The following is a 23,045-nucleotide window of genomic DNA, read 5'->3' as shown; positions in this document are numbered from 1 at the left end:
GCCCAGAACTGAACACAGCACTCAAGGTGTGGTCTAACCAGTGCAGAGTACAGGGGCAGAATGACCTCCCTGCTCCTGCTGGCCACACCATTCCTGATGCAGGCCAGGATGCCACTGGCTCTCTTGGCCACCTGGGCACACTGCTGGCTCATGTTCAGGTGGATATCAATCAGCACCCCCAGATCCCTCTCTGTCTGGCTGCTCTCAGCCACTCTGACCCCAGCCTGTATCTCTCCATGGGGTTGTTGTGGCCAAAGTGCAGCACCCTGCACTTGGAGCTATTGAAGCCATCCCCTTGGCCTCTGCCCATCTGTCCAGGCGGTCAAGGTCCTGCTGCAGAGCCCTTCTGCCCTCCAACCCAGCCACATCTGCCCCCAGCTTGGTGTCATCTGCACACTTGCTGATGACTGACTCGATGCCCTCCTTTCAGGGAGCTGTAGAAAGAAGACAAAGCAGCTTTCCAGCCACTCTTTCCCAAGCCTGAAGTGTTCATGGGGTTGTTGTGACCCAAGTCCAGGACCCAGCACTTGGCCTTGTTGAACCCTGGCCTATCAATCCAGGTTCTGTAGAGCCCTGAATGCAGGAAAGACTCCAAGGACATGGTATCCACATCCAATTCCTCCTTTCCCACCCTGCTACCATTTCCATGCTTTGTCTCAGTGAGCAGTTCAACAAACCTGATGTGGCACAAGCAAAGCTAGATGGAAAAGGAGAGGGAATGGTGCAGATAAACTGAGGTCTGCATAACTAAGACTGACTCCATCAGTTTCCATCAGATATTGTCATTACAGCCCAGATGCTCCAGATTTTGCTCAGTTCTCAGTGGGAAGTAAGCCAAATTTTGCACCATGATAAGGTCTAGTCTGTTCCTCATGGCTATTCCATGTTGCCTCAGCCAGTACAGACTGGTTTCCAGCACTCAAAGTTGAGAGGAGAAGGGGAAACCTTCTTGCTCTCTTTCTTCTCCTCCAAAAAGAGGGTGGATTGAGGTGGGAGTTGGTCCTTTTTCCCCAAGCAAAACATGACAGGATGAAAGGAAACAGCCTCAGGTTGCACCAGGAGAGGTTTAGGTTGACCAAGAGGAACAATTTATTCCACTAAAGAGTTGTCAAGCCCTGGAACAGGCTGCACAGGGCAGTGGTGCTGTTGCCCATCCCTGGAGAAGTCTGCAAGCCAGGTAGAGGTGGTGCTGAGGGACATGGTTTAGGGATGGATTTGGCAGTGTTGGGTTAATGGATGGATGTGAGGAGTTTAAAGGTCTTTCTCTGCCTAAACTGTTCTATGATTCTGTGTCTGCCAGGAGTTAGGTGAGGGTAGGTGCTGGCAACTGCATGGCAATGTATCAGGATGATTTTCTATTTGTGCCTTGCTAGAGATACTGAATTGACTCTGAACCTGCTCTGGACACAGGAACTGTCATAGAAAAAGGTAGTTGTCCCTCCAGATTGCTGCTGACAGGTAACAAAGCAGCTGTGGTCACTGTTCTCCTTGGGCAAGTGATATCCATAGCTACTTCACAGCAAGGGCTGGGTGATGCTGGGCATGAGCAAAGGCAGGTGGCAGTGTAAGATCGATCAGGGCTACAGAGAAAAAGGCAACTAAGGACTGGGCAGGAATGGAAGACCTCAAAAGTTACCAATCTGAAGAGATAAATGGTAGCATTTTGATCACTATTGCTCAGTCACACTACTTATGTCACTCCAGGTGTACTGTAGAATCCACATAGAATCAACCAGGTTGGAGGAGACCTCCAAGATCATCCAGTCCAACCTAGCACCCAGCCCTAACCAGTCAACCAGACCATGGCACTAAGTGCCTCATCCAGGCTTTGCTTGCAGACCTCCAGGGACGGTGCCTCCACCACCTCCCTGGGCAGCCCATTCCAATGCCAATCACTCTCTCTGGGAAGAACTTCTTCCTAACATCCAGCCTAGACCTACCCTGGCACAACTTGAGACTGTGTCCCCTTGTTCTATTGCTGGTTGCCTGAGAGAAGAGGCCACCCCCCACCTGGCTACAATGCCCCTTCAGGTAGTTGTAGACAGCAATAAGATCACCCCTGAGCCTCCTCTTCTCCAGGCTAAACAGGCCCAGCTCCCTCAACCTCTCCTCATAGGGTTTGTGCTCCAGGCCCCTCACCAGCTTTGTTGCCCTTCTCTGGACATGTTCCAGCACCTCAACATCCTTCTTGAATTGAGGGGCCCAGAACTGGACACAGCACTCAAGGTGTGGTCTGACCAGTGCTGAGTACAGGGGAAGAATAACCTCCCTTGTCCTGCTGGCCACACTGCTCCTGATGCAGGCCAGGATGCCATTGGCTCTCTTGGCCACCTGGGCACACTGCTGGCTCATCTTCAGCTTACTATCTATCAGTACCCCCAGGTCCCTTTCCTCCTGGCTGCTCTCCAGCCAATCAGTCCCCAGCCTGTAGTGCTGCTTGGGGTTGTTGTGGCCAAAGTGCAGAACCCTGCCCTTGGCCTTGTTCAGTCTCATCCCCTTGGCCTCTGCCCACCCATCCAGCCTGGCCAGGTCCCTCTGCAGGGCTCTCCTACCTTCCAACAGATCAACAGCTGCTCCTAGCTTGGTGTCATCTGCAAACTCACTGATGCTGGACTCAATCCCCTCGTCCAGGTCATCAATAAAGATACTGAACAGGACTGGGCCCAGCACTGATCCTTGGGGCACACCACCAGTGACAGCTGCCAAGTGGATGTGGCACCATTCACCACCACTCTCAGAGCTCTGCCATCCAGCCAGTTCTTGATCCAGCACAGAGTGAATCTGTCCAAACCATGAGCTGCCAGCTTGGCTAGGAGCTTCTTGTGACACTGTACTAAAGGAAAATGCTTTCACAGACCTCTGAGAAAAGCCTCTCTGAAGGAGGGCCCTGAGAATTAAGCTGAAGCAGAAAACAAAGCAAGATTTTAGCAGCAGGTGAGACATGAGCACCTCTTGCATGAGGCAGAGAAGTCAAGAATGCTGGTCCAGCCTCACACCCACGAGGTGGGGAATACTTTTGCTCTGATTTTTACATCTCAGCACCCAAAAAGCTGCTGGCCAATGAGAGCTGTGATCTGTGGTGGAAGGTATTGTGTGGCATTATTGCTGTATACTCTAGAAACCTTTTGGTGCTAAGCAACATAAGAAAACAGGCACAGAGTATCCACTTGATGGTAGACTGCAAGGCCATTAAGCAGCCTCAGCTTAACAAGAAATTAATACACAGTAGAAATGTTCTTTTGTGTGAGAGTTCAGCTATGCTGGCTTGCATCAACTAGTTTGGATTCACTTATCCTCAGGAGACAGATGTTTGCAGATGAAACTGAAGCATGTGTCAACAACAGCTTTGGAAGAAAAAACTTTCTTTTTGGCCACAAACTTGCTGTGTATAATCTGCTCTTACATTACAAATGAAACTGAAGGCAAGGCAAACACAACGCCAGGATGCCACACATAACAGTGCCTCTGCAGGAGGAAAGGGATGTGAGGAAAGCACTGTTGTTGTCATGTTGTCACTGCTACTCTCCACTCTGTTTTCAGGACAGCTCCTACTGCAGGAATAAACACTAATGGCTTTACAGAATCGTAGAATCAAGCAGGTTGGAAGAGAGCTCCAAGATCATCCAGTCCAACCTAGCATCCAGCTCTGGCCAATCACAGAACCAAGCAGGTTGGAAGAGACCTCCAAGATCATCCAGTCCAACCTAGCACCCAGCCCTGGCCAATCACAGAACCAAGCAGGTTGGAAGAGAGCTCCAAGCTCAGCCAGCCCAACCTAGCACCCAGCCCTTGCCAATCACAGAACCAAGCAGGTTGGAAGAGAGCTCCAAGCTCAGCCAGCCCAACCTAGCACCCAGCCCTGGTCAATCAGCCAGACCATGGCACTAAGTGCCTCAGCCAGGCTTGGCTGCAACACCTCCAGCCACGGCCACTCCACCACCTCCCTGGGCAGCCCATTCCAATGCCAATCACTCTCTCTGGGAAGAACTTCCTCCTAACATCCAGCCTGTACCTACCCCAGCACAACTTGAGACTCTGTCCCCTTGTTCTGTTGCTGGTTGCCTGGGAGAAGAGGCCACCCCCCACCTGGCTACAATGTCCCTTCAGGTAGCTGTAGACAGCAATGAGGTCACCCCTGAGCTCCTCTCAGCCTCTTCTCTGGACTAAAAAATCCCATCTCCATCAGCCTCTCCTCAGCAGATCTGCTCTCCAATCCCCTCACCAGCTTTGCCACCCTTCTCTATAGCTGCTTCAGCACCTCAAAGAGACCCATACTATAGAACAGGAAGTGGAGGGAGGTGAAAGGCCAAGCCCAAACCTCAAGAAGGCAGGCAGACAGCAAGCTCAGTGGAATAAAGAATAAAAGGATGTTAAGCTCTGCATTATCTTTCCACATGCAGTTTGTTTTTCCCCCCAAATCTCTCAGAAGCTGGATCTTCAATCTTGTTAAGCTGGCTGATTGTGGAAAAGAACACACCAGGGATGAGCTCATTAAAGAGAGTGCTCTGTCCTTAGAGGCAGGAGAGCTAACTGGAACAGTAACCATGGGACACATGCAGCCACCCCTAAGACAGCCATGCCCAAGGGGCTTGGTCACCCATGAGTGTCTCGTGTCAAACTGCGATGGATTGGATGCAGGAGTCTGTGCTGCCAGGCATCAGTCATGGAATCATAGAACCAGCCAGGTTGGAAGAGACCTGCAAGATCACCCAGCCCAACCTAGCACCCAGCCCTAGCCAGTCAAGCAGACCATGGCACTAAGTGCCTCATCCAGGCTTTGCTTGAACACCTCCAGGGACGGCGACTCCACCACCTCCCTGGGCAGCTCATGTCCCTTAGGACCACATCTCTGCATCTTTGAGATGCATCTTCTAGGAGAAGCTGGGTGCTACTGCCCCTTCCAGAGTGAAGAGCAAAGATAATCTCCTAACCCAGGACAAACCTTGATAGTTCACAGTGAGAAATGAAAGTGCCAGAGAGAACTCAGAGCAGCCTTCCAGTACCTGAAAGGGGTTACAAGAAAGCTGGGAAGGGCCTTTTGATAAGGGCTTGTGGTGATAGGACACAGAGCAAAACCTTTGAGCTGGAAGAGGGTAGGTTTAGATTGGAGATTAGGAAGAAATTCCTGCCAGTAGGAGTGGGGAGATACTGGAACAGGTTGCCCAGGGTGGCTGTGGATGCCCTCTCCCTGTTCAAAGCCAGGCTGGGTGAGACCTTGAGCAACCTGGGCTAGTGGAAAGTGTCCCTGCCCATGGAAAAGCCTGGATGAGGCATTTAGTGCTATGGTCTAGATGACTGGATAGGGCTGGGTGCTAGGTTGGACTGGCTGAGCTTGGAGGTCTCTTCCAACCTGCTTGATTCTATGGGAGGGGGTATGGAACTAGATGATCTTTGAGGTCACTTCCAACCCAAACCATTCTATAAAGAAAAAAATCTGATTTTTGGTTGTTTTTTTTTTCCTAACCTATACCATAGTACATTAAGACTTGACCAGAGACCTAGAGAGACAAATTGGATGCTTATGAGGCTGGTTAAAGCTCTCCAAAGCATCCCATTAATAAGTCAAATGAAGCAGTTTCTTCTTAATTCCTGATACAAAATATGCACTTCCCTAGATCAATATCAGAAATTAAAACTCCTAACTTCAGGCCAAATATGTTTTAATTAACAGATATCACTACTTTTTAAAAGGAACTACTCTAATAGCTGAGTTTAGAAGAAGAGGAGAGTGAGAAAAGTAAAGATCAGAGCCCCACAGAACTCTTTACTGGTGGCAATCCCCAGTACACAGCCATTATGCAACAGGGACCTGTCAGGATGGCAAACATAAATGGGGAAGTGATGCAGAAAGATATTCAACATCCAAAAGGATTCCTGGCAAAGAAATCAACAAACTGAACCTGGCAAAAAGTTGGGTGAGAGTGTTGAGGGTAGGAAGGATTTACAGAGGGTCCTGGACAAGCAGGATAAATGGGCTGAGGTCAATGGAATGAGGCTGAACAAGGCCAGGTGCTGGGTTCTGCACTTGAGTTATGACAACTCCCTGAATGCTTCAGGAAGAGTGGCTGGAAACTGGCTGGTGGAAAAGGACTTGGGACCATTGGTCATAGCTAGCTGGAGATGAGCCACCCTGTGTTCAGGTGGCCAAAAAATGGCACCAGCATCCTGGCCTGGACCAGGAATACCGTGGCCAGCAGGACAAGAGAAGTGATTGTACCACTGTCCTCAGCACTGGTGAGGCCACACCTTGAGTCCTGGGATCACTTTTGGGCCCACCACTCCAAGAAGGACCTTGAGGTGCTGGAGTGTGTTCAGAGAAGGGGAACAAAGCTGAGGAAGGGTCTGGAGAGTGGGTTTGGTGAGGAGCAGCTGAGGGAACTGAGAGTGTTTTGCCTGGAGAAGGGGAGCCTGAAGGGAGACCTCATTGCTCTCTACAGCTCCCTGAAAGGAAGCTGGAGTGAGGTGGGTGTTGGTCTCCTCTCCCAAGCAGCAAATAGACAAGATGAGAGGAAATGGCCTCAAGTTGCTCTGAGGAAGGGCTTAGGTTGGACATTAGGAACAGTTTCTTCCACAAAAGGGTTGTCAAACCCAGGAGGAGGCTTCTCAGGGCAGTGGTGGAGCTCCTGTCCCTGGAGGGATTGCAAAGCTGTGTAGATGTGGTGCCGAGGGTCAAGGTTTAGCACCGGCCTTGGTGATCTTAAAGGTCTTTTCCAGCCTAATCAATGCAATGATTCTATGATCTCTGAACCACAGCAGTGGTACTAAGTCAGTGAAACTAAGATTTCAATCCCAGGATTACCAAACCTCCCTCTGGCATTGCAATCTACTCCCACTGAGCAGCATTAGCAGCCTGCTCACTTCCCCAGGTTTCCAGCAGATGCCCTCATTTATTGCACAGGGACCTTCCTCTACCCAAGGCACCGTTGTGAATATCATCTCCAAAATTTGGTGCATGCTTTGCAGGCAGTGCAAAGAGAGCATCAAGAACACCAGAATGTCTGCTGAATGCTTGCCTAATTAATGAGCTGGAATCTACTCCATCCTAAGCCCTGATGGTTTATTAGGAGTCATAAGGGGACCAGGAGGGCACTAAGGACGTTTAGTCTACGCTTTGAAAGATCAGGTCACAAATCAATTACTCTGGATTAATTTTATCCTATTAAAGAAGTCCTCTTTGCAATTTCAATTTGTTTAATTTGGGGGATATTAAGAATTCTAACAGCAGAATTAACTGCATCAAGTAAGCCACCAAAAATATCATTTTCACAGTATCACAGGGTCACAGTATCACCAAGGTTGGAAGAGACCTCACAGATCATCAAGTCCAACCCTTTAGCACAGAGCTCAAGGCCAGACCATGGCACCAAGTGCCACGTCCAGTCCTGCCTTGAACAGCTCCAGGGACGGCGACTCCACCACCTCCCCGGGCAGCCCATTCCAGTGGCCAATGACTCTCTCAGGGAAGAACTTTCTCCTCACCTCCAGCCTAAATCTCCCCTGGCACAGCCTGAGGCTGTGTCCTCTCCTTCTGCTGCTGGCCACCTGAGAGAAGAGAGCAACCTCCTCCTGGCCACAACCTCCCCTCAGGTAGCTGTAGACAGCAATAAGGTCTGCCCTGAGCCTCCTCTTCTCCAGGCTAACCAATCCCAGCTCCCTCAGCCTCTCCTCGTAGGGCTGTGCTCAAGGCCTCTCCCCAGCCTCATTGCCCTTCTCTGGACATGCTCAAGCATCTCAATGTCCCTCCTAAACTGGGGGGCCCAGAACTGAACACAGCACTCAAGGTGTGGTCTAAGCAGTGCAGAGTACAGGGGCAGAATGACCTCCCTGCTCCTGCTGGCCACACCATTCCTGATGCAGGCCAGGATGCCACTGGCTCTCTTGGCCACCTGGGCACACTGCTGGCTCATGTTCAGGCAGGTATCAATCAGCACCCCCAGATCCCTTTCTGTCTGGCTGCTCTCAGCCACTCTGACCCCAGCCTGTATCTCTGCATGGGGTTGTTGTGGCCAAAGTGCAGCACCCTACACTTGGAGCTATTGAACTCCATCCCCTTGGACTCTGCCCATCTGTCCAGGTGGTCAAGCTCCTGCTGCAGAGCCCTTCTGCCCTCCAACCCAGCCACATCTGCCCCCAGCTTGGTGTCATCTGCACACTTGCTGATGACTGACCTGATGTGGAGGAAAGGAAATAAGGGGTTGTGATAAACAGAACATGATTTGTCTTAAGAGTATGACCAGAAATTGACAGAGGTGCTGTGGAGATCCTCCTTGTAAAATTCCACTATCTACAGTATGCAAGCAGGAGATTCTTCTCCTGTAAAATATGCAGGCAAAAAAAAAAATAGGTCCTAAAAACATGTTATGTAATTTAATTCCAAAGGAAGAACTCTGGGGAGGAAAAAAAAACAACAACAACCAACAACAAACCCAAATACCCTTTGATTTGCATCACACATCAGAGATTTTTATGTTTCAGGCTCTGAATTTCCAGTTCCCCTCCCCTTCAGTCCATTTGGCTGATCACAAAATAGTATTTTTAGACAGAAGCAGTTGTCAGGATTGTCTCTGGTAGTGTCACTAAAGAATACTTTTGAGTCATCTCAAACTCATTTCCCCAACGTTTACCATTAAAATAAGTAATTTATTTGAGTAAACACTGCTGATGTCCACCACTAGTTCTTAATAGTAGCATGGAAAGGCTCTTCTGGAGCATTCTCAGACACTGTAATCAATTGATTCAACCTCAGCACAGAGCAAGGTGCACAGCACAAGGTAGTTCTCTAATCCACCTGGTTTAAAAATGCATGATTGGAGCCTTCTTTTGGGCAAGGAAAGAGGATTTCAGCTTCCATTAGTATAAAGATTGCTAGAAGGGAATAGATGAAATATTCCACTCTGTTGTTGCTCATGAAAATAAATCTGTAGGCTTCTGTATGTATTAACAAATAAATGAGTTGTCAGGAAAGATGCTGATATCAAGTCAGGAACATTTGAGTATTCTTCCTAGAGGTCATGATATTCATCCAACTAGCAATGAAATGAACATTTCCATTCAGATTCTCAGACTGTTTCAGGTTGGAAGGGTGCCTCAAAGGTCAGTTTGTCCAACCCTCCCCTGCAGTCAGCAGAGATGCCTTCAAGTAGATCAGCAGGGCCACATCACTAGTGGTGTTCCCCAAGGATCAGTGCTGGGCCCAGTCCTGTTCAGCATCTTTACTGATGATCTGGAGCAGGGGATTGAGTACAGCAGCAGTAAGTTTGCAGATGGCACCAAGCTAGGAGCAGCTGTGGAGCTGTTGGAAGGTAGGAGAGCCCTGCAGAGGGACCTGGCCAGGCTGCATGGGTGGGCAGAGGCCACGGGGATGAGACTGAACAAGGCCAAGGGCAGGGTTCTGCACTTTGGCCACAACAACCCCAAGCAGCAGTAGAGGCTGGGGCCAGAGTGGCTGAGAGCAGGCAGGCAGAGAGGGAGCTGGGGGTACTGATAGATAGTAGGCTGAAGAGGAGGCAGCAGTGTGCCCAGGTGGCCAAGAGAGCCAATGGCATCCTGGGCTGGCTCAGGAGCAGTGTGGGCAGCAGGACAAGGGAGGTTCTTGTGCCCCTGTGCTCAGCACTGCTCAGGCCACCCCTGCAGTGCTGTGTCCAGTTCTGGGCCCCTCAATTCAAGAGAGATGTTGAGGAGCTGGAAGATGTCCAGAGAAGGGCAATGAAGCTGGTGAAAGGCCTGGAACACAAACCCTACGAGGAGAGGCTGAGGGAGCTGGGATTGGTTAGCCTGGAGAAGAGGAGGCTCAGGGCAGACCTTATTGCTGTCTGCAACTACCTGAGGGGAGGTTGTGGCCAGGAGGAGGTTGCTCTCTTCTCTCAGGTGGCCAGCACCAGAAGGAGAGGACACAGCCTCAGGCTGTGCCAGGGGAGATTTAGGCTGGAGGTGAGGAGAAAGTTCTTCCCTGAGAGAGTCATTGGACACTGGAATGGGCTGCCCGGGGAGGTGGTGGAGTCGCCGTCCCTGGAGCTGTTCAAGGCAGGATTGGACGTGGCACTTGGTGCCATGGTCTGGCCTTGAGCTCTGTGGTGAAGGGTTGGACTTGATGATCTGTGAGGTGTCTTCCAACCCTGATGATACTGTGAATACTGTGAATACTGTGTTCCTGGTACAAGGTACAAAGCTAGGATAATTGTTACTCTGTTCCCTCAAAGCCAGGAGCCTCTGCTACATCAAAAGCTCTGAAAAGCAGGGCTTAGAAGGTAGATCAAAAGACTATAGACATCAACAACTTAAAGGATGCAGGTACTACACAGCAAGAAAGGGTTCTGTGAGTACATCTGAGGGAATTTCAGCACATACATGCTGGAGAACACCTTGCCAAGGAGAAGGAAACATTCAGGCCAAGATGCAGCAGTGAGAGTGCACAGTAAAAGCAGCAACTGAATCATTTCAACAAGGGCAGCGTTCTGGTGAGCTTGAGAGGTTCCCTCTGGAGCAGAAACTTCTGCATTATCCTCTGCGACAAAATGTCCTTTCTAATGGACCCCCTCACACACACACACACACACAGAGTGAGAGGATTTGGGCTGTGACAGATTCCAAAGAACTGTGTGTACTTAGTGGTGCAAAGCCTGTTTAGATAATGTGACAGGTTTTTGACAGCTCCTGAGAGCTGGAGATGAGAGAGATAGAACCAGTGAGGTTTAACCATTTCTACAGGCTGATTATGTCTACAGCCACAACACAGACTGCAGCTCTTTATTATGTGGTGACTCAAAAAAGGCTTTGCACGATTTCACCAGGGGCCTGTTCAGTTGTGCCTAGCTCTGACTCTACAGTCTCTGGCTTGAGCCAACCCCAGGCACAAATCCAGCCTGGGGGCAGACTGGGTTGAGAGCAGCCCTGAAGAAAAAAGACTTGGGGGTGTTGATTGCTGAGAAGCTTCCAATGAGTCAGCAGTGCCCTCCTGCAGCCCAGAAGGCAGCTGTGTGCTGGGCTGCAGCCAGAGGAGTGTGGCCAGCAGGGCAAGAGAGGGGGTTCTGCCCATTTGCTCTGCTCTGCTGAGACCTCACCTCCAATACTGTGTCTAGTTCTGGTGTCCCCAGCATTAAGAGTGACATAGAACTGTTGTAGCAAGTCCAGAAGAGAGCCACAAGGATGATCCCAGCACTACAGCATCTCTGCTATGAGGACAGACTGAGGGAGCTGGGGTTGCTGAGCCTGTAGAAGAGTACAGGCTGTCTTCCAACACCTGAGGGGAATCTGCAGGAAGGCTGGAGAGGAACTTCTCATGAGGGTGTCTAGTGACAGGACAAGGGGAATGGTTTTAAGCTGAGGGAGAGTAGGTTTAGACTGAATCTTAGGAAGTTCTTCAGTAAGAGGGTGGTGAGATTCTGGAATTGGTTTCCCAAAGAGGCTGTGGCTGTCCCCTCCTTGGAAGTGTTCAGAGCCAGGATGGATGAGGCCTTGAGCAACTAAGTCTAGTTGAGAGGTGTCCCTGCCCATGGCAGGGAGGTTGGCACAGATGATCTCTGAAGGTCCAGCCTAAACAAGTCTATGTTTCTATATTGTACCAATACATTTCACACCAGCTCAGCCCCTTATGCACAGAACACACCTGCAGCACAATCCCAGCTTGGTGCAGTCAGAGGGGCACCCCAAGGAACTGACAGTCAGCTTTCAAAATGCTCATGGCACTGCTTTTGTGTAACACCTCCCTAGTACTTGAAAGAAAGTTGTTAGTGTTGGCCTTAAAGTTGGCACAGAAGCATTGCCAAAAGAAATGTTTCAAAGGAACAACTTTTCCCCCCCCCCTCCTTTTGAACTATCAGGATTGCATCTTGGTGAGATTTACCAAGCATCCCTGTTCCACCTCTGCTCCGCACCGTTAGGCTGTGACTGTTACTGCAGTGCCTTAAATGTCTCTCAGAAGCTGAAGTCAGAAACTCCTCATCTGGCCTTTCAAGGCAGCTGCCTGAAAGCTTCACTAGCCACTAAAACTAAAAGCTGCAAGAAAGTGCTTTTCTCAGCCAAGTCTTTTTAAAGCTTTGCTTGTGCTTCCTGCACTCATCCCTCACCACTGCATGCTTCTATTTGCCCGTTGTTGCCTGCCAGATTCAGTCCTTGCCAGAGCTACAGCTTTTGTCTGAGCTTCTTTTTTTTGGCTCCTTAGTTGGTTGTTAAAACTTCCTTTTGCTTAGCCTCTAGATGGTTATCCCAAAGACATCCTAGAGAGCAATTTAAGTCTACTGAACAGTTACAGACTGAAAACAGGACTAGCTCCCAACACAGGGATCTGGTTGAGAGGGCAGCAAGACTCATTTCAGTTGAATTTAATTATTGGGACTTTTAATTGCTCCATCCTTTTTTTTTTCCTACTCAAGACAAGTGCTAAACTACTTTTCCATGCCTCACTTTTTACCTTGTCTAAGAATATCCATCTTGTCCTCACTAAATGTGGGAGCCATACACCATGTCTTGTGTGAGGGGTATCCAGACTGACAGCTGACAGCTCTCTGGTAGCTCATTCATTATCCATTCAACACTCTTAACATGCTCACAGGCCAAAGATATTCAAAGGTATGTTTGGTTTTACCCCTGAACTCAAGGTGTTTCTGTAAGTTTAAGACCTTTTAAGGTACACAGTAAAGACTAATTTGTAAGCTTTTACATATTTAAAGCTACAGCAGTGTCTCTTACACATTCTGTATCATAAAAACTCTTTATCTTAGAATCAGAATCATAGAATCAGGCAGGGCTGGAAGGGAGCACAAGGAGCAGGCAGTGCCAACCCCCCTGCCATGCCCAGGGACACCCTACCCTAGAGCAGCCTGACCACAGCCTCAGCCAGCCTGGCCTCAAACACCTCCAGCCATGGGGCCTCAACCCCCTCCCTGGGCAACCCATTCCAGCCTCTCACCACTCTCCTGCTCAACAACTTCTTCCTCACCTCCAGCCTCACTCTCCCCACCTCCACCTTTGCTCCATTCCCCCCACTCCTGACACTCCCTCACAGCCTCAAAAGTCCCTCCCCAGCTTTTTTGGAGCCCCCTGCAGACCCTGCAAGGCCACAAGAAGGTCCCCTGGGAGCCTCCTCTGCTCCAGCCTGCACAGCCCCAACTCTTTCAGGCTGTGCTCACAGCAGAGCTGCTGCAGCCTCTCAGCAGCCTCCTGGCCCTGCTCTGGACACTCTCCAGCATCTCCACAGCCCTCTTGGCCCAGGGGCTCCAGAGCTGGATGCAGGACTCCAGGTGGGCTCTCAGCAGAGCACAGCAGAGGGGCAGAATCCCCTCCCTGGCCCTGCTGGCCACACTGCTGCTGCTGCAGCCCAGCCTCTGCTTGGCTTTCTGGGCTGCAAGTGCTCACTGCTGGCTCCTGTGCAGCTTCTACTCCAGCAGCACCCCCAAGTGCCTTTCCTCAGGGCTGCTCTCCAGCCTGGCACTGCCCAGCCTGGATTGCTGCTTGCCATTGCCTCGCCCCAGCTGCAGGACCTTGCCCTTGCTCTTGTTGCACCTCCTGAGCTTGGCTTGTGCCCACCTCTGCAGCCTGCCCAGCTCCCTCTGCATGGATCCTGCCCTCCAGCCTGGCTGCTGCACCACACAGTGTGGTGTGGGCAGCAAACTTGCTGAGGCTGCACTCAGTGCCACTGTCCATGGCACTGACAGCCTTGATGCTGCAGCATCTTTCAGTGATTTGTAAAAGCTTTGTACTCTATTTATGAGCCAATACCTCTTTCTTAGCAGGTTTAGTATCTCCAGTTCTCTTTTATATCTTTATTATTTATTTGGGTGAGGGGATTGAGGGCATCAGCAGCAGATATGCAGATGACACTAATCTAAGCAGAAGTGTTGATCTGTTTGAGGGTAGGAATGTACTGCAGACAGATCTGAACAGGTTAAATTGATCAATTGAGCCAAACAGAATGAGCTTTAACAAGACCCAAGTGCCAGGTCCAGCACTCTGGTCACAGCAACCCCAAGTAACGCTACAGGCTTGGGGCAGGGTGGTTGGAAGGCAGCCCAGTGGGAAAGCATCTGCAGCACAGGAGGTTCCAGCTCAACACAAGGAGGAACTTCCTTACTGTAAGGGTCCCAGAGCCCTGGCACAGGCTGCCCAGAGAGGTTGTGGAGTATCCTCCTCTAGATCCTTTCCAGCCCTGTCTGGATGTGTGTCTGTGCGACCTGTGCTAGATTCTGTGGTCCTGCTCTGGCAGGGGAGATGGACTCTAAGATCTCCACAGGTCCCTCCCAACCCCTAACATCCTGTGATGCTGTGAACATCAGCAGCACTCACAGTAGTAAGTCTTAATTTAGCTTTTGAGAGCTACAGAACAGTGTTCCTCAGCATGAAACACTACGTTTAGTAATACTCTGCTAAACACAGACAGCAGCACAAGAGAATTACCATGAGCAAAACTGAAATGGACAGCTTCCTTTCAGTGAGAGACAACAGCAAGCTGAGAAGGGAAACAAAGTTAACACTGATGGTAATATCAAAGGAGAAATGTTCTTTAGACATGAGAAACTTACCAGGACTGTTTGCCCCTGGGAAATGAAGAAATGGCCAGAGACCACAATGGTAAGGAGAAGGTGGCCTGATTCTTCATTGGATTCAAAAACCTTTAGAAAGATAGAACAAGAATCTCATACTGTCAAGCACAGCACTTTCCATTTTAAGTGCAGAATAAAAGGTTTCAAAGGTCAGGTATATAACTTACCTCTCAGTAATGCCAACTTTCCCTCCACTCCCCCAGAGAGCAGGCATATTTAATACTTCATAGACTTATCTACAGCTCCTTGAACAGCTGCAGGGACTCTACCACCTTCCCTGGCAGCCTGTTGCAACCCCTCACCACTCTCTCAGTAAAGAAGCTTTTCCTAATGTCCAATCTAAACCTCCCCTGGCACAACTTAAGCCCATTTCCTCTTATCCAATGGCTGGTTACTTGGGAGCAACACCAGCCTCACCACAACCTCCATTCAGGTAGTTGTAGAGAGCAATAGGATCTCCCCTTAGCCTTCTCCAGACTGAACAAGCCCAGCTCTCTCACATGTTCCTTGTGTGATGCCCTCCAAACCCCTCCCCAGCCTCGTTGCTCTGTATGGACACGCTCCAGGACTTCAATGTCTTCCCTATGCTGTGGCACCCAGAACTGAACCCAGCAGTCAAGCTGTGGCCTCACCAGGGCAAAGTACAGAGGCACTGTCACTTCCCTACTCCCAGTGCACACAGTTACAGGCCAGGATGCTCTTGGCCATCCTGGCCACCTGGGCACACTGCTGGCTCATGTTCAGCTGCACATCACCAGCACCCCCAGATGCTTTCCCACTGGGCTGCCCTCCAACCACTCTGCCCCAAGCCTGTAGCATTACTTGGGGTTGCTGTGACCAGAGTGCTGGACCTGGCACTTGGGTCTTGTTAAAGCTCATTCTGTTTGGCTCAATTGATCAATTTAACCCGTCCAGATCTGTCTGCAGTACATTGCTACCCTCAAACAGATCAACACTTCTGCTCAGATTAGTGTCATCTGAATGTTTGCTGCTGATGCCCTCAATCCCATCACCCTAATAATTAATAGAGGTGTAAATGAGAACTGGAGATACTAAACTTGCTAAGAAAGAGGTATTGGGTGATAAATACAGTAGAAAGCTTTTACAAATCACTGAAAGATGCTGCAGCATTGAGATTTTTTCATAATACAGAATGTATAAGAGACACTGCTGTAGCTTTAAATATGTATAAGCTTACAAATTAGTTTTTACTGAACATGAGCCAGCAGTGTCCCCAGGAGGCCAAGAGAGCCAGTGGCATCCTGGCCTGCATCAGGAATGGTGTGGCCAGCAGGAGCAGGGAGGTCATTCTGCCCCTGTACTCTGCACTGGTTAGACCACACCTTGAGTGCTGTGTTCAGTTCTGGGCCCCCCAGTTTAGGAGGGACATTGAGATGCTTGAGCGTGTCCAGAGAAGGGCAACGAGGCTGGGGAGAGGCCTTGAGCACAGCCCTACGAGGAGAGGCTGAGGGAGCTGGGATTGGTTAGCCTGGAGAAGAGGAGGCTCAGGGCAGACCTTATTGCTGTCCACAGCTACCTGAGGGGAGGTTGTGGCCAGGAGGAGGTTGCTCTCTTCTCTCAGGTGGCCAGCACCAGAACAAGAGGACACAGCCTCAGGCTGTGCCAGGGGAGATTTAGGCTGGAGGTGAGGAGAAAGTTCTTCCCTGAGAGAGTCATTGGACACTGGAATGGGCTGCCCGGGGAGGTGGTGGAGTCGCCGTCCCTGGAGCTGTTCAAGGCAGCCCAGACCTGCCCTGGCACAGCTTCAGCCTGGGTCCCCTTCTTCTGCTGCTGGCTGCCTGGCAGCAGAGCCCAACCCCAGCTGGCTACAGCCTCCCTGCAGGCAGCTGCAGGCAGCAATGAGCTCTGCCCTGAGCCTCCTCTGCTGCAGGCTGCACCCCCCCAGCTCCCTCAGCCTCTCCTCACAGGGCTGTGCTCCAGGCCCCTCCCCAGCCTTGCTGCCCTTCTCCAAACACCTTCCAGCACCTCAGCATCTCTCTGCAATGCAGGAGCCCAGAGCTGGACACAGCACTGCAGGGGTGGCCTGAGCAGTGCTGAGCACAGGGGCACAAGAACCTCCCTTGTCCTGCTGCCCACACTGCTCCTGAGCCAGCCCAGGATGCCATTGGCTCTGCTGCCCACCTGGGCACACTGCTGCCTCCTCTGCAGCCTACTATCCACCAGCACCCCCAGCTCCCTTTCCTCCTGGCTGCTTTCCAGCCACTCAGTCCCCAGCTCGCTTGCTCCACAGCAGCCTCCAGGACCCCACTGGAGCCACTCAGTGCCACCGCAAGCGGCCAGCTCCCACCGCCTCCTCCCCGCCCCTCACCTTCCAGGAGGTGTTTTGCTCTTCGTGCTCGCTATCCCTCGGGGGCAGGAAGCGGCCGTAGCGCTTCAAGGGCCAGGTGGTGGCGCCGCCGAGGACGGAGGTGGTGGCGGCGGCGGCGGGGCCGGGCGCTGAGGCGGGGCCGGGCGCTGAGGCGGGGCCGGGCGCTGAGGCGCTGCCAGCCTCGCCCGGCGCCGCCATCCCGGGGCGCTGAGGCGGCTGAGGGAGCGCAGCCGCCGGGGCACGGCGCGGGAGCTGGGCGGGAAGCGGGGACCAATAGGAAGGGGCAGAGAACGCGGGGAGGGGAACTGTTACCCAATCAGCGGGCGCCGCTCAGGCAAGAGCCAATCAGAGAACGCGTCCAGGCGCGGCCGGGCCGCGCGAGGGCTGGGTGGCCGCGAGCTTCGGGGCAGCTGCGTCGCTCCCCTCAGGGCTTCGCCAGGCTGCGCCGCGCCGGGACCGGCTGGGCTGTGCTGTCCCGTCCCGGTTTTGTGTTCCTTTGGGCTCTCGATTTCCCGAGGGGCTGCCGGCTGATGCCTCCTTTTCTCCCAGCACCCCTCCAGCTCTAGCCATGCGGCAAGACGGCCCGGCCGTGCCGAGGGAGGAGAGAGAAGCGCGGAGCCCTGGGCGCCCGCCGCCATTTTGTGGGGGCTGACGGAGCGCCCTGAGTGCAGCGCCGCGGCGAGAGGCAGCCGTGGAGCCCTGGCATCGGGCAGGTGAGGAGACAGCTCCGAGCTCAGCCTGACCAACCTGGCACCCAGCCCTGGCCAGTCATAGACTCAAGCAGGCTGGAAGAGAGCTCCAAGCTCACCCAGCCCAGCCTAGCACCCAGCCCTGCCCAACCAACCACACCATGGCACTAAGTGCCCCAGCCAGGCTTGGCTGCAACACCTCCAGCCACAGCCACTCCACCACCTCCCTGGGCAGCCCATTCCAATGCCAATCACTCTCTCTGCCAGCAACTTCCTCCTCACAGCCAGCCCAGACCTGCCCTGCCACAGCTTCAGCCTGGGTCCCCTTCTTCTGCTGCTGGCTGCCTGGCAGCAGAGCCCAACCCCACCTGGCTACAGCCTCCCTGCAGGCAGCAATGAGCTCTGCCCTGAGCCTCCTCTGCTGCAGGCTGCATCCCCCCAGCTCCCTCAGCCTCTCCTCACAGGGCTGTGCTCCAGGCCCCTCCCCAGCCTTGCTGCCCTTCTCCAAACACCTTCCAGCACCTCAACACCTCTCTGCAGTGGAGTTGCTCACCGGCCACAAAACATCAGTGGAAGCTGACCACGGCGTTAGCAAGCATCCTTCCTCAGGTGAGATATACCCAAGTGCCTCTAGAAATGCTGTTTTAAACTCTAAATCACCTTTTAGGGGGGTTTTGGTTGGTTTTTGTTTGTTTGTTTGTTTGTTTGTTTTGTGTGCAAGTGCTGTGCTGCCTTCACAAAACATCAACAGTGCATTTGAGGTACCTGAAGTGCAATGTGTTCAATACCAAACCCCACTTCTTTCTGCAGGTCGTTAGCCAACCCAGATCTGTTTGGTTGGATTAATTAATCACTGTGGCAATCCTCTCCCCATTCTGCTTCCTCTCTGCCATTGTGTTGCCCCTAAAATTATGTCATACTATGCTTGAGGAATAAAGAGTGATGGTGGAATGACTCATAATAGGACTGCACTTAGGTATTCCATTTATAGGAGGTCTGTTGGCCCATTAACAACAAACCCGTGTGCATTAGCCAGTCAAGGGCATGGAGGGGGCATGGAAGAGTCATTTTCCATTCAGGAAGATGCAGGTGATCATCAGCTAACCTGAGCAGGCTTGGGGGTGCCAGTCATCACTGGCCACTGCTAAGCCATCTGCCTGTAGTTTCTATCCCAGTTTTGAGCATTGCCTGCTGGCTGCAGCACATAACTAAGGTAAAGCTTGGATCTGTAGTAATGACACCAAGCTAGGAGCAGGTGTTGATCTGTTGGAAGGTAGGAGAGCCCTGCAGAGGGACCTGGCCAGGCTGCATGGGTGGGCAGAGGCCAATGGGATGAGATTGAACAAGGCCAAGTGCAGGGTTCTGCACTTTGGCCACAACAACCCCAAGCAGCACTAGAGGCTGGGGACTGAGTGGCTGGAGAGCAGCCAGGAGGAAAGGGACCTGGGGTACTGATAGACAGCTGAAGATGAGCCAGCAGTGTGCCCAGGTGGCCAAGAGAGCCAATGGCATCCTGGGCTGGCTCAGGAGCAGTGTGGGCAGCAGGACAAGGGAGGTTCTTGTGCCCCTGTGCTCAGCACTGGTCAGGCCACCCCTTGAGTACTGTGTCCAGTTCTGGGCCCCTCAATTCAAGAAAGATGTTGAGGTGCTGGAACATGTCCAGAGAAGGGCAACAAAGCTGGTGAGGGGCCTGGAGCACAAATCCTATGAGGAGAGGCTGAGGGAGCTGGGGGTGTTTAGCCTGGAGAAGAGGAGGCTCAGGGGTGATCTTATTACTGTCTACAACTACCTGAAGGGGCATTGTAGCCAGGTGGGGGGTGGCCTCTTCTGCCAGGCAACCAGCAATAGAACAACAAGGGGACACAGTCTCAAGTTGTGCCAGGGTAGGTCTAGGCTGGATGTTAGGAAGAAGTTCTTCCCAGAGAGAGTGATTGGCATTGGAATGGGCTGCCCAGGGAGGTGGTGGAGGCACCGTCCCTGGGGGTCTTCAAGCAAAGCCTGGATGAGGCACTTAGTGCCATGGTCTGGTTGATTGGATAGGGCTGGGTGCTAGGTTGGACTGGATGAGCTTGGAGCTCTCTTCCAACCTGCTTGATTCTATGATTCTATGATATAAGAAAAATCAAGGAATGCTGGTGTGATGGTTTGGGTGTTCCCTGCCCCCCCACACACTTAAGAGGTCACCCAGACTAGTCTCAGTCGGCTCTGGGAATATAAATGAAGCTGTTTATTTACAGCTAGCACAATATACAAGCAGATATTCACAGTATATGCAGTTATAGACAGAAATATACAAGGTAGAAGGTAATACAGAAACACAACTCCCCTCCCAGAAACCTGAGTCCCCAGGAGGGGCTCTCAACCACCCCTGCACCTTCCCCCTGCCCCTCTCAACCTTACCCCAGTCCCAAGGAAGAATAGAAGTTCAGCCAAGAGGTTAAGAACCAAAAGTGAGTGGAAGGTGAGGTTAGGGAGCTGCAGCTCAGTCAGAAGCCCAAGGCAGAGTGAAAATGGTGAGAGTGTTATCTAATGCTTTCATTTCTTCAGCAAGACTCTGAGGGGAGTAGACATCACCATTGTTTTCCTTTCACAGCCTATGATCTAGCTCTTCTCACCAAAATATTCTACCCTGCTTCAAACTATCACAGCTGGTAAAAAGGTCTCATAAACCAGATGCTCATTTTGAGGGTGTCTGTGACAAACTGTAAAGTACCAAACTCTGCAGAGATGTTTGTAGTAATGAGTTGGTAACCTGCAAACCTAAACGAGGGCTACTGTAGGAGTGTCTGCAGCTACTCATTGGAGATCTGTGATAAGCAATCTTGTAAAGACCCAGGCCTGCAGTGGCTAAGGAAAGCAGGCAGGAGATACAGGTGAAGCAGGGATATCCTGACATCAGCAACAATAAGGGTCTGCTGAGCAGAGATGAGAAAGACCCTGGAAGGAAGACTGTGTGGGATATTCATCGCAGATAACCATTCCAGACCAGCAGGGTTGGAATCGTTGGAATTGGGGTGGAGAATGGGAAAATACTTATGTTAATGAACTCCAAGAAATAACTGCAATAACCCTACCTCCTATTGGGAATATGCCTGCTCTTGTGACATAAACTGTGGCTTGTGCCAGCATGGGGTGTGCAGGATTGATGGAGCCATCCTGCCTGCACCCAGCACTGTAATAAACCACAGCTACTGCAGAACTCTGCAGGAGTTTTGGGGTTCATTTCGCAGGTCAAAATTGCAGTTTAGATTAAGCAGAACAAAAGAAGTTTATGACATTTTGGCCACAACAGCCCCAAGCAGCTCTACAGGCTGGGGACTGAATGGCTGGAAAGCAGCCAGCAGGAAAGGGAGCTGGGGGTACTGATAGATAGTAGGCTGCAGAGGAGGCAGCAGTGTGCCCAGGTGGGCAGCAGAGCCAATGGCATCCGGGGCTGGCTCAGGAGCAGTGTGGGCAGCAGGACAAGGGAGGTTCTTGTGCCCCTGTGCTCAGCACTGCTCAGGCCACAGCTTGAGTGCTGTGTCCAGCTCTGGGCTCCTGCCTTGCAGAGAGCTGTTGAGGTGCTGGAAGGTGTTTGGAGAAGGGCAGCAAGGCTGGGGAGGGGCCTGAAGCAGAGCCCTGTGAGGAGAGGCTGAAGGAGCTGGGGGGGTGCAGCCTGCAGCAGAGGAGGCTCAGGGCAGAGCTCATTGCTGCCTGCAGCTGCCTGCAGGGAGGCTGTAGCCAGCTGGGGTTGGGCTCTGCTGCCAGGCAAGCAGCACCAGAAGAAGGGGACCCAGGCTGAAGCTGTGGCAAGGCAGGTCTGGGCTGGCTGTGAGGAGGAAGTTGCTGGCAGAGAGAGTGATTGGCATTGGAATGGGCTGCCCAGGGAGGTGGTGGAGTGGCTGTGGCTGGAGGTGTTGGAGCCAAGCCTGGCTGGGGCATTTAGTGCCATGGTGTGGTTGGTTGGGCTGGGCTGGGTGCTAGGTTGGGCTGGGTGAGCTTGGAGCTCTCTGCCAACCTGCTTGATTCTGTGATTCTATGATCTTTAAAGTCCCTTCCAACCCAAACAATTCTTTGATTATAGATAATGACTTCATGTATAGGGTTAACCTATTACTCAACCTACAGTGGTTTAATTTGTTAGAAAATAGAAGACTGACATTTATGTGACGTGGCCATTGTGTTTTTCATCTGTTCTTTACACCCTGAGAACCACATAAACATCAGGGGAACTCTTTCCATAACAAACAAGTTTACAGCGTTTTCAGAAGGAAGGTGTTTATCTGAACCTTTTGCAGAGAGGGAAACACAGGCAGAAAGGCATTAAACGACTTGACAAGGTCATCCAGAAAAAATCAGTAATGAAGCTGGGAATACAGCATGGGTCTCCTGGCTGCCAGTTGCCTTCTCTAATCACTGCTGCTCCAGGAGGATTTCTCAAGTTGTGCCTGTCAAGCGTTTGGAATTGGCCTGTAGACTTGGGACTTTGTTAGAAACCAAGAAGCTAAGGCTGGATTGTCAGAGAAAAGCTAGTATGAGTATTTATAGGGAATCTTTTCTCTCCTCATTCAGCTGGAGTTCTATGGAAAATGGTTTGTGTGCAGCATTTTCTAGTGACAAATTCCAAGAGTGATTTCTGGCAAACCTGCTAAGGGAGGGAAACAAACCCTCAATAGTTTTATAAAAGTAAAAACCTTCAAACTGTGGCTTGAAAAGAGGCAGAAGTAAAACAAAAGCAGCAGATAACTCCCAGCAAGTGCTATAATAATAATGGATTAGGGAGACAGCACATTAAAAGATGTTATTAGGGGGACATAAAGCCAGTTCTAGCCTGTGAAAGGCTGTACATATTATGGTTTGGCTTCATTAGTCTACTAGTTTGCTTTTATTTTTTCTTGGAGGGGGGAGAGTTGTGAACACTTTATGCTTTTCCATGTGGATAAAGTAAGGTTTTAACCAGGAGAAATGAGCATTGCCTTCATCCTGGTGCCCAAGCTCTTGCTGATTGTGGTTTGGCTGGGGAATTGCATGATTAGTTGTGCATTCAGAGGGCAGAGGTGTGGGAAGGTGGTTCAAATGTTATTGTGTAAAAAGCAGCCTCTGGAGAGGTTGCCAATTTTTTACAGTGACAGAACAGAATGGGGAAGAAGGAGGCTGGTGGGGGAGCCTGCAGATGAAAATGTATTTCATCAGAGATGAGATAGCGAGTCCTGTGTACGTGCTGAGGGTTTATCATTGTGCTGTGCTTCAGATGTGCTGGAGGCTTTGTGGGCTGCAGTGGTCAAAGTTAATTCTCTCACTGTAAAAGTCCTGTTAATAAGATAGAAAAACTCTGCCAGAAGCAGAGAGATCCCTGTAGGAAGAAAGATCTTATTCTGTTCCTGTACAAGATGGATTTGATAATGTGTTAATAATCATTATATAACAGTTGGCCTTGGTCTTAGGCATTTTGCTGAGCCATCTACATTATTGATTGTTAATAATAATGGTGGTGATAAGAGCAGCAATAAA

At 51.2% G+C, this 23,045-nt stretch overlaps 1 protein-coding gene across 1 annotated transcript in view; it reads right to left on the bottom strand.

Annotated features, from left to right (window-relative positions):
- The window catches only part of REC114 (REC114 meiotic recombination protein), a 33,190-nt gene extending 16,126 nt beyond the window's left edge, over positions 1 to 17,064 (bottom strand). Inside the window, exons 1-2 of the mRNA XM_064158173.1 lie at positions 16,867 to 17,064; positions 14,517 to 14,606 (exon numbers count right to left, since the gene is read on the bottom strand). Of these exons, the coding sequence (XP_064014243.1) occupies positions 14,517 to 14,606; positions 16,867 to 17,064 (288 nt within the window). The remainder of the gene's footprint in view (positions 1 to 14,516; positions 14,607 to 16,866) is intronic.
- Between the last annotated feature and the right edge of the window lie 5,981 nt (positions 17,065 to 23,045).

The sequence above is a fragment of the Pogoniulus pusillus genome, chromosome 17, assembly GCF_015220805.1.
Source record: "Pogoniulus pusillus isolate bPogPus1 chromosome 17, bPogPus1.pri, whole genome shotgun sequence".
Classification (NCBI taxonomy): Eukaryota; Metazoa; Chordata; class Aves; order Piciformes; family Lybiidae; genus Pogoniulus; species Pogoniulus pusillus.
This window is presented reverse-complemented; position numbering and strand designations above follow the sequence as displayed.